Source organism: Echinops telfairi, unplaced genomic scaffold, assembly GCF_000313985.2.
Source record: "Echinops telfairi isolate 266 unplaced genomic scaffold, ASM31398v2 ScPeMD7_7425;HRSCAF=8463, whole genome shotgun sequence".
In the NCBI taxonomy this organism is placed as follows: domain Eukaryota; kingdom Metazoa; phylum Chordata; class Mammalia; order Afrosoricida; family Tenrecidae; genus Echinops; species Echinops telfairi.
The window spans coordinates 7,362,597-7,374,053 of record NW_022111325.1 but is presented as its reverse complement, the minus strand read 5'-3'; the positions used below and the strand labels follow the sequence as shown (position 1 = coordinate 7,374,053).

General features: G+C 47.2%; 1 protein-coding gene across 1 annotated transcript; it reads left to right on the top strand.

Annotated features, from left to right (window-relative positions):
* The first annotated feature begins 7,740 nt into the window (after positions 1 to 7,740).
* On the top strand, positions 7,741 to 9,460 carry PIGM (phosphatidylinositol glycan anchor biosynthesis class M). The gene has a single exon (XM_004716551.2). The coding sequence runs from the start codon at positions 7,836 to 7,838 to the stop codon at positions 9,102 to 9,104; it is 1,269 nt and encodes a 422-aa protein (XP_004716608.1). The 5' UTR covers positions 7,741 to 7,835; the 3' UTR covers positions 9,105 to 9,460.
* Positions 9,461 to 11,457: the final 1,997 nt, after the last annotated feature.

Sequence of the window (11,457 nt, the reverse complement as noted above, 5' to 3'; positions counted from 1 at the left end):
ATTTCCCTAGGAGGCCTGAGTAGAACTGGGAAGCTAGTTTGCTGGGAGCCAGGGACTGCCCCTCTTCCCCAGGCTGCTAGTGCACCTGGAGTGTTTGTGACATAACAGACTACCTTTACTGTAGAGTTGGCCTGGGTCCCCTGGCTCAACATGGCCCCCTCGACTGGTACAGAAGTAGCTAGAGATGGTTTTTCTGTTCACCGCATTGCAGACTAAGCCAGGCCAGATTTACCCAGGGGGGGGGGGGGGGGAAAGAGACATGTGTGTTGTTTGATTTCATTTGTGTCTGTTAAGAACAAGAGACTAAATAAAATGGACGCATCTTTGTTCTTCATTCTAGCTGCTTTTAGAAACCTAAACCCATACTGTCACTACTTGAACTCATAGGCCTACCTGTGGGAAAGGAGGGTTTCGCGTTCCGTTTTACCTCTCTAGTTGCTAATACTCATTAAAATGGCTGTGTAGAACTCACAGATGAAATTCATGATGAAAGGGTTTATTGAGGAGGTTAACAAGTTGTATAATACCAGTGAGAAATGCCCGGGGTTGAGCTGTTTATTAGGACCTGTTACAAAGTCTTGTCCAGGTTGCTAACAAATGCCTGCAGGGCATACACTCCACTGCGAGCATTCAGTTCAATCTCCGAGGGTCTGCAAGCCCACCTTCCTGAATGAAGTGTCCAAGAGGTGCTTCGCTCCGCAAGCCGGGCTCCTGCACAAAAGTGTTGGGCGTTCCTTGCTCTGTGGGTTGGGAAGTCCATCCCTCTGTCAGTTGCTGTCACTCCTGGCTCTGCTGTGCTCCTCTGATGGTGTAGTTGTCTTCTGGACACAGGAGGCTCACTGTGCAGGGATCTCAGGTCTAGAGGACATGCTCCACTCTTGCTGGTAGTGAGATCCTTCCTCCTGCTTCTTGGAGGGCTCAATGTATACACAGCAGTAAGGCACTCCAGGAAACCCTATTCACAAGTGCAGGTGAATCATACCAGCATCTTCTCCCACCTTCTTACCCACCCATGCAGGGAAAGGTGGTTTGGTGGGAGTTCGAGACTTTGACTAGAAGAGCCACCTTACACAATCCCCTGCCTCTGCAGGAGGCTGGAATTAAGCTTCACTACAGGGATGTCCGCCTGCCTGGGAACATTCAGGTAAGGTGACCAGGCGTCCCGCTTTTGGCAGGACAGTCCCAATTTTTGACGTTTTAAAAAAGTCCCAATTTTTTGAAAGAATGCACGACAAGCTAGGGAACGATCTATTTGGTCCATATAGACCAAAATTTTAATCAAGAACCGCCCCCCCCTCCTCCCGCCCTGGTCAATGGTGTCCTGCTTTAAATCTGGTCACCTTAATTCAGGACATCTCTTCCCTCCACTCCTTTTCCACATCTCCCCTTGTCAGTTTTGGTACCTGCATGGACAGATAAGCATTCATCCAATCTCCAAAAGGTGGCTCCTGAGCCAGTCCTTATAGCTCCACCTCTCCATTTTCTACAGCACTCTTTTCTGACCAGCCACCCAGGGTGAGGTCAGTTGAAGGAACACCATCTATCGGCCTGCCGAGCAAGCAGGCGCCAGCTCCAATCTCCCAACCTTCTAACCTGCAGGCCACACATTGAGGACTGGCTGCCTTCAGGATGCTGGCCACAGTCAGGAGTCCACAGGACAGGTACCCGTACTTTCTGACCTGCTGCCTCCTACGGCCCCTTTGGGCAGGAATGTGCTGGAAAGGGCTCAGAACTCACAGAGTCCTCTGTACTCCTGACCGTGGTGTACAGCGAAAAAGGATACAAATGAAGGATACGCATGGGGAGAGCACTCATGTGGAGCTCCTGTGTCCTAAACGATGCACTACCCTCCCCAAAGCAGATGTTCACACGAGCCAGGAAGGTCTCTGGGCCTCTGTGTGCAGAGCTTTGATTTAATCAGTTTCACAAGATAGGTTAAACTACACTTCTTGAAGCTAGTTGCTATCGGACTTCACAGTGAGCTCCTCCCTAGTTGCCAGCACAAATACCTAGGTGTGGCCTAAAAGTCCCAAACCAAGGTATCCCAGTTGTTTCCAGGTGTATTGCTCCAGAGTCAAAGACAAAAGCTAGCTTACTTTGGGTAAAACTAGGTCTCTTACACCATAGGATTTTTAGGATCTTTCAAAGGACAGGGACACACACACACACACACACACACACACACACACACACACTAAAACCCAGAAATCTAAAAATTGGTTTAGCGTAATCCAACAAAGTCAAGTTACTATCTGGTCCTGGGCTATTGTCCCTTTTGGCCAGTGATCCACACGTTCAGTTTCTCTTCTATGCAACCTTGAAGATGTGCAATGTGTACATTTTCCTTAGACAGACTCAAGCCAAACTCACTGTCAGTGCACCCGTATGACCCATCGTGACCTTGGAGGGCAGAGAATGGTTCTTCTCGGAGCTTTTATCTTTATGGGAGCAGAGAGCCTCATCTTCCTCTCGAGAGGGACTGTGCATTTGAGGGTGACTTTTCAGTGAGCAGTTCCATAGCTGACTACACCAAGTCTCCTTTCCCTTGTACAAAGGGCTTCGGGGAGTTTATGGAACCATGGAATGAAAGGTAATGGGGTTTTCCCACACACTTTTTGCAGCCCCCACAGACAACCTTAAAGCTTATTCCTCTAATTACCCAAAATTTCTTCCACTAAATCTAAAGAAATCAATTGATCTACTACCCTTTTCTATCTTTACCCATAGAAGGCCTGGTTATAAATATTCAGCCCTGAATTCTCCTGGAGTACAGGCAACAGACCCCCAAAGTTAATGACTTCTACTTTGCTCCTCAGAAAGAGAAGCCACAAGGAAGGTCAAATTGGACCCTTTACCAACACTCATAGCCAGCCTATAGGGCTGCCCCTTCGGGGGCCTGAGGCTGTAAATCTTTATGAGACTAAAAGCCTCATCTGTCTTCCACCATCTGGCTGGTGAATTCAAACCACTCACCTTGTGGCTAGCAGCCCAACAAGAAACCCACTCCACCACCAGGGCTCCATATATGAATTGGAATTGAGAAATCACATATTTCCGGTGGTCTTAGAAACCGAGATACCGCTCCTCTATCCATCTCCAGGCGGGTCCGCCCACATGCAGATACGTCTACATATGAGTACCTGGCATGATGACATCGTCCCACCAACCCCATCACATACACCCCAGTACAGATACAGGTGTGTGTGACAAGGTTGGAGCCATAATGTACTTACATGGACCAGTCACACATGTGTAGAGAGCAGCTACTGTGTAGAGAGCAGCTAGTCTATTAAAAGCAGCTACTGTGCTGGAAGCAGCAGTATTGGAGGTAAAATGGCACTTCATGAATTATAATTGCATATTGTTTTTCTGATTAATCACTATGCTTTAATTATGTTCAATTTGTAACAATGAAAATACATCCTGCATATCAGATTATGATTCATAACAGTAGCAAAATGACAGTTATGAAGTAGCAATAAAAATAATTTTGTGGTTGGGGGGTCACCACAACATGAGGACCTGTATTAAAGGGTCGTGCATTAGGAAGGTTGAGAACCACTGGTCCACAACATTTAGGAAACTCTATCTAGGGATGAGTCATAAGACCTAAGAAGTATAGTCACGCTGCCATTCAATCGATTGCAACTCATAGAGACCCTATATAAGGCATCTGAAATGCATAGTCTTCCGAAGATTTTTTTACAACATACAAATGTGTGAGGAAAAACATAAAATAATAGGTTCAACTTGGCACTAACATGTTCTAAAGAGAGAACCTCTTTGGAGAACACTTCACAGGGACAATAGTCACCGGGTGGGCAAAGGCCAGTTTTGGACCTAAAAGGTAGGTTGGAACATGTTTGATATTACATTCAAGAAAAATCCACAAATAATCACCAAGTTGCTATTATGTTGAAGATACCATTCAAGGAACAAAGACATGCAATACATGAAACTTGAGGTCAAGGAATGTCCAATTTTATTGGACTTTGCCCATAGTCCTCCTTCTGTGGAGTTCTTTCCATTTCCTGCCTCCAACCCCACCTGCCCAATTGTGTAGGCCCTCAGCTTGGATCAAACCCCCTAAAGAGCGTACTACACACCCCTTTCATAGAACTACCACAGCCACAATTTTTCATTACTTGTGAATTTATTTCACTACTTATGGTATTGGCAAAGAATATTAAATATGCCATGGACCGTCAAAAGAACAAACAAATCTCTCTAGAAAGAAGTACAGCCTGAAGGTAAGCAAGCGGCCATCTAGCTCAGAAGCAACAAAACCCACATGGAAGAAGCACACCAGCCTGTGTGATCACCAGGTGTCGAAGGGATCAGGTATCAGCCTTCAAAGAACAAAAAATCAAATCACTGTGAATGAGGGGGAAAGCGGACTGTGGACCCAAGACCCATCTGTAGGCAACTGGACATCCCCTTACAGAAGGGTTGCGGGGAGGAGATGAGCCAGTCAGGGTGCAGTGTAGCAACGATGAAAAATACAACTTTCCTCTAGTTCCTAAATGCTTCTTCCCACCCCCACCCCCTTACTATCAGGATCCCAATTCTACATTACAAATCTGGTTAGACCAGAGGATGTACTCTGGTACCGATAGGAACTGGAAACACAGGGAATCCAGGACTGATGATCCCTTCAGGACCAGTGGTGAGAGTGGCAATACCGAGAGGGTGGGGCGAAAAGGGGGAACCGATTACAAGGATCTACACATAACCTCCTCCCTGGGGGATGGACAACAGAAAAGTGGGTGAAGGGAGACGTCGGACAGTGTAAGATATGATGAAATAATTTTTAAATCATCAAGGGTTCATGAGGGAGGGGGGAGGGGGCAGGAGGGGAAAAAGTGAGGAGCTGACACCAAGGGCTCAAGTAGAAAGCAAATGTTTTGAGAATGATGATGGCAACAAATGTGCTTGACACAATGGATGTATGTATGGACTGTGATGAGTTGCATAAGCCCCCATTAAAATGATTAAATAAAAAAATTAATAACTAACCACAGAATCGGCAACAGTATAATGACAAGAAAAAAGAAGAAAGAAGTACAGCCAGAATGCTGGTCCGTAGAAGTGAAGATGGTGAAACGCTGTCTCATGTACTTTGGGCATCTAATCCAAAGGACCGGGTCCCTGGAAGAGGCCATTGTGTTTGGGAAAGTAGAGGGTCAGTCAAACAGGAAGCCTCTCCGTGAGACAGATTGAAATAGTGGCCGGAACAATGGGCTGAAACACAGCATCAATGTGAGGATAGGGCACGACCAGAGAGTGTTTCCTTCTGTTGTGCATAGGGTTGCTGAGTAGAACTGATTTGGCACTCAACATAACAACAACTTCTGTTTCGGTCACTTGACTGAGATCCATGCCAGTGTTTGGCCACCAATACAGCTGGGTAAGTAGCATGATGTCAGGCTTAGAAGGGTGCTCAATAAATGTAGTGGAAGTAAAGCGGGATGACTTGTCCAGTGTTCACACAGCGACCACATGGTACAGCTGGTCTATTTTGTTAAACGACTACAAAAAATTAGATAGTGTACCTCATAAAGAACAGCAAAAGAAACATTTTAAAATTCAGAGACAGTAAATTTGGGGAAGAAGAGATCATTTCGACCCACTAAGCTCTAGGAAAAGTACACATAAGAGTTTTGGCTTGAGCTTAGTATTAAATGACAAAAATCCACTGTGATTCCAACTTATCCCCACCCTAGTAACCCTATAGGATAGTAGAATTGCTCCTTGGTGTTTCTGAGGCTGTAAATGTTTAATTTTTAAAATCATTTTATTGGGGGCTCATACAGCTCATATCATAATACATCCATCCATCCATTATGTCAAGCACATTTGTACATATGTTGCCATTATCATTTTCAAAACATTTTCTTTCTACTTGAGCCCTTGGTGTCGGCTCCTCATTTTTCCCCTCCCTTCCCCCCACCCCTCCCAAACCCTTGATAATTTCTAAATTATTATTTTTCCATGTCTTACACTGACCTATGTCTCCCCTCACCCACTTCTCTGCTGCCCATCCCCCAGGGAGGGGGTTATATGTAGATCATTGTGATCTGTTCCCCCTTTCTCCCCCCACCTTCCACTTAACCTCCTGGTATCTTTACTCTCATTATTGGTCCTGAGGGGTCTATCTGTCCTGGATTCCCTGTGTTTCCTTCCAGTTCCTATCGGTACCAGTGTACATCCTCTGGTCTAGTCAGATTTGTAAGGTAGAATTGGGGATCATGATAGTGAGGGGAGGAAGCATTAAAGAACTAGAGGAAAGTTGTATGTTTTATCAGTGCTATACTGCACCCTGACTGGCTGGTCTTTTCCTTGTGACCCTTCTGTAAGGGGATGTCCAGTTGCCTACTGATGGGCTTTGGGTCTCCACTCCATCACACTCCCCCTCATTCACATTGATATGATTTTTTGTTCTGGGTCTTTGATGCCTGATACCTTATCCCATCGACACCTCCTGATCACACAGGCTGGTGTGCTTCTTCCATGGTTGCTTCTGAGGCTGTACATTTTGAGGAATTGCAGAATGCCTCATCTTCCTCCCACGGAACAGCTGCTAACCTCGTGTTTACCAGCTCAGTCTGTAATCCTTTATGCCACCAAAGCCTCTTACTGAAAGACATTTACATAAGTGGAGAGAAATATGATTCTTTGTAGGGGGTACAGCATGAGAAAAAATACAATAGGTATAAACACAAACCCAGAACTTTATAGGTCTGCAGTTCTCAACCTGTGGGTCATAACCCCTTCGGGGTTTGACCAACCCTTTCACAGGGGTCACCCAATTCATAACAGTAGCAAAATTAGTTATGAAGTAGCAACGAAAATAATTGTATGGTTGGGTGTCACCACAACATGAGGAACTGTATTGAAGAGTCGCAGAAACTGTATTAATGGGTTGTGGCTTTAGGAAGGTTGAGAACTGCTGTAGGTGAATAGGTTGAAAAATAAAGCCAATAGTAGTGAGTGAATGGAGGCGAAGGGGTTTCTTATTATTTGGGCAGCTGGGAGTCTTTCAAGGTCATTGAGGAAAGAATCAATTGAAACACTGTTTACCAGTATTAACATGGCGGTAGACTGAGAGACAAGTGACACTAGACTCGTTACAGATTGTAAAAACGGGTAAAAGTGATTGCTACAGAGCTTAGTAGACTTCAGGTGCTCAACATACACTAGTAAACTGAGTCGCCGCAGGGCGTTGGAAATGCAAGGAAAGGAGCGATTCAAACACAATTGTTGTTAGGTGTTTACCAATCAGTTCCGACTCAGTGTGCAACAGAAATAGCACTGCCCAGTCCCGCGCCATCCTGACAATGGTTATGTTTGAGCCCACTGTCGCCGCGCAGGAGGGAACATACGAGTCCTGGGAGCCATCGAAGCCCCGGGGGACCAGCGCGGACCGCGGACGGGGTGAAAGCCTGATCGCCGCGGCTGCAGCCCCGGGGTGGAAAGAAGAAAAACCTCCGCCACACAAAACCCCCGCTCCCATCGAGCCCCGCCTTCCTGGCAAACGGATGTCCCGTTCCCCATGGACCGGAAGTCCTGCCCCTCCAGGAAGAAGAAAGTGCGAGAGCCAATCCGGAGGCAGGTAATTTTGTCGTGGAAGCGACCGCGAACCCCGCGTCGGGGCGGAAACCGGAAGTCTGTTAGGGGGCGGGGCACCGTCCCGGAAGTGGGCGGCCCAAGCTCTCAGTCGTTCCTCTCTGTTGGTGAGAAATGCGCCCGCGAGCTGAGGCCGGGGCCCGGAGCGGCGCTGGGAAGTTGGGAGTCGCTTCAGAGCGGGGGCTCCGTGGCCTTGGCGCAGCCAGAGCATGAGCTCGCGGAATCGCTGGGGAGAATGGCTCCTGAGCCGGCGGGTGCCCTCCGCCGGGGTGTTCGGCGTGGCCTTCCTGGCTCGGGTCGCCCTGGTTTTCTACGGCGTCTTCCAGGACCGGACCCTGCGCCTGCGGTATACGGACGTGGACTACGAGGTCTTCACGGATGCCGCGCGCTTCGTCACGGAAGGGCGCTCCCCGTACCTGCGGGCCACCTACCGCTACACCCCGCTGCTCGCTTGGCTCCTCACCCCCAACGTCTACCTCAGCGAACTCTTCGGCAAGTTCCTCTTCATCAGCTGTGACCTCCTCACCGCTCTCCTCTTGCACCGCCTGCTGCTGCTCAGGGGACTGGGCCGCCGCCGGGCGTGCGGCTACTGTGTGTTTTGGCTTCTCAACCCCTTGCCGATGGCAGTGTCCAGCCGGGGCAACGCGGACTCGATCGTCACCTCCCTGGTGCTGCTGTCCCTGTACTTCCTAGAGACTCGGGCCGTGGCCCGCGCGGCAGTGCTGTACGGTTTCGCGGTGCATATGAAGATGTACCCGGTGACCTACGTCCTTCCCATGGCCCTGCACTTGCTGCCAGGACGCCCCCAGGAGGCCTGCTGCCAGGCCCGGGGTTCTCTCCGGGCGCGCTCGTGCGCACTCCTGAAGGGGCTCTGCAGCGGCGCTGTGCTGCTCTTCGTCGCCGGGGCTGGGCTCACGTTTTTTGCCCTGGGCTTTGGCTTTTACTCTAAGTACGGTTGGGAGTTTGTGGAGCACACCTACCTTTATCATCTGACCCGGCGGGATATCCGGCACAACTTTTCTCCCTACTTCTACATGCTGTACTTGACTGCCGAGAGCGAGTGGAGCTTCCCGCTCGGGATGGCTGCGTTCCTGCCCCAGCTCCTCCTGCTCGCAGCCGTGTCCCTGGCCTATCACAGAGACCTGCTCTTCTGTTGTTTTCTCCATACGGCCATCTTCGTGACTTTTAACAAAGTCTGCACCTCCCAGTACTTTCTGTGGTATCTCTGCCTCCTACCGCTTGTGATGCCGTTCGTCAGGATGCCCTGGAAAAGAGCTGTGGTTCTCCTAAGCTTGTGGTTTATCGGGCAGGCCTTATGGCTAGCTCCTGCATACGCTCTCGAGTTTCAAGGAAAGAACACCTTTCTCTTTGTTTGGTTAGCTAGTTTGTTCTTCCTTCTGATCAACTGCTGCATCCTGATCCAAATTATTTCTCATTACAAGGAGGAACCCCAGACCGAGAGACTCAAATGTGACTAATCCATGTACCTCATTGCCTCGACCAGTTCTGGCCATTAACATCCTTAATGTTGTGAGTGGACCAGAAGTGTTGGGGGAGGAAAAAAAACAACTATTGTGAGCATCTGAAGCACTCCAGTGAGAGTTCAGTTAGGAGCATATTCTGTTCCAACAGAAACGACAGTGGCTTGTCCATATCTAGAAAAGGGTCTCAGTCATGAGGTCCACCCTCTAGGACATCTGAGGATTCATTTATCTGAAACACGATGGGAAGTCAAGGGTACTTGTTTGGAAATGAGAAGGCTGCTGCTGAAGCTGCCAGATGCGAAATGGTAAATGACTTACAGAAAAATAAAGGAATACAGTTAGAGTCCTAAGATCTAAGTATTCTGATTGTACAGCTCTATTTTAGGCGGTGTCTATTTTTAAAAAAATCATTTTATTAGGGGCTCATACAACTCTTATCACAATCCATACATACATCAGTTGTGTAAAGCGCATTTGTACATTCATTGCCCTCATCATTCTCAAAACATTTCCTCTCCACTTGAACCCCCGGCATTAGGTCCTCATTTTTTCCCTCCCTCCCCACTCCCCCCTACCTCCTGAGCCCTTGATAATTTATAAATTGTTATTTTGTCATATCTTGCCCTGTCCGACGGCTCCCTTCACCCACTTTTCCCTTCACCCACTTTTCGGTTGTCCGTCCCCCAGGGAGGAGGTCACATATAGTTCCTTGTAATCAGTTCCCTCTTTCCTACCCACTCTCCCTCTACCCTCCCTGTTTCGCCACTCACACCACTGGTCCCGTAGGACTCATCCTAGGCGGTGTCTATTTTTTAATCCTCACATTTTTCTAAAGCTTTCCTGGCAGCTGTGAAAATTCCCCAATTGCCCTAAAGGATATCGTTTGGCAACTAGAATGTTAAATAACACTATTAGGCTTTGAAAGTTGTCTAATTCTGCGTTAAAAGGGACTTGAGATGAAGAAACCACAATTTAAGTTGTAATCATGTTTCATAGTTTAGTTGTTCAGCACTCCATGGTATTAGACTATCATTTCATTTTATATAAAAAGATTAATTTTATCATAAAATGATTTTATGATTCTGATCATTAAATTTATCAACCCGAGTTACTACATTTAAAATATATCTTTAATGTATAAAGTCCTTAAACACACATCAAACTACTAGGACATAGTACTACACTTTTGCCCATGTTTAAGTTTCTGATTGCTGAAAGTTTTAAGTAGGATTTCAGTCAAATGTAAAAGATGAATATTAATACATTTTAGGTTATGCAAAATTACTAGGCATTTCCCAGCTTTAAAATACCCTATTTATGAAAAGCCCATGATAGAAAAGGAGAAACATGTAGACACTCCTGGAAAACAGAAGTGTCTTAAAGGTCCACTGGGAGGTCTGGTGGCCTTGTAGCATAAGAGTTGGGCTGCTAACTGTTCCAAGCCAGCACAGGAGAAAGATGAGGCTGTCTGCTCTCATCAAGATTCATCATCTTTGGAGCCAGAAGGAGCAGTTCTACTCTGTCCTATGAGAGTCGGAATTGACTTGTTGGCAGTGGGGTTGCCTAGCCATTGGTTGCCTAGACTGGGAGATTGAGGGAGAGATTGGAAATGAAGCGTTAGTGTAGATCTGGATTCCTAATCAGTACCTCGGCAGAACAAGTGCTTTCTGAATTTCAAACAAGCAACCTTAAAATTCTTGTCAAAAACAGCCCATCTGTGTTGGGGACTCCCTACAACTCTAAAATGCCCTCACAATATATGAGTATATTTTTGTGATAGCTCAGTTTAAAAAGAGTTAAAAAAGAATTTAATAACATTGTTCTTTTTCAAAGGGGCCCTGGTGTAGTGGTTAGAGCTGCAATCTGCATGGACGCAGCTGGAAACACCAGCAGTTCCTCGGGAGAAAGACTGGGTTTTCTGCTTCCTCCCTGTAAGCAGTCTTGTAAACCCACAGGGGTCCCTGTGAGCCAACATTGACTCCATGGCAGCGTTTTGTTTCTTTTTCACAGCTGTTGTGAGGTGCTGTCGAATCAGTTCCAACTCTTAGCAACTCTGTGCAACAGAAATCACTGCTTACCCTCAGAATTGCTGGGTTTGAACCCATTGTAGCCATTGTTTCAATCCATCATATTGAGGGCCTTCAGCTTCACTGCCCGCTAGACTTTACCTAGCATGATGTCCTTTTCCAGGACTGCTCTATCCTGACATCATACCCAGTGTGAAACCAAGGCTCACCTCCTTGCTTCTAAGGAGCATTCTGACTGTACTTCAAGGCAGATTTGTGTGTTCTCTGGAGCTTGCTCTCTCCCCTTTCAGAGTTGGGGTTGGGAGAACTCCAGAGAAGTA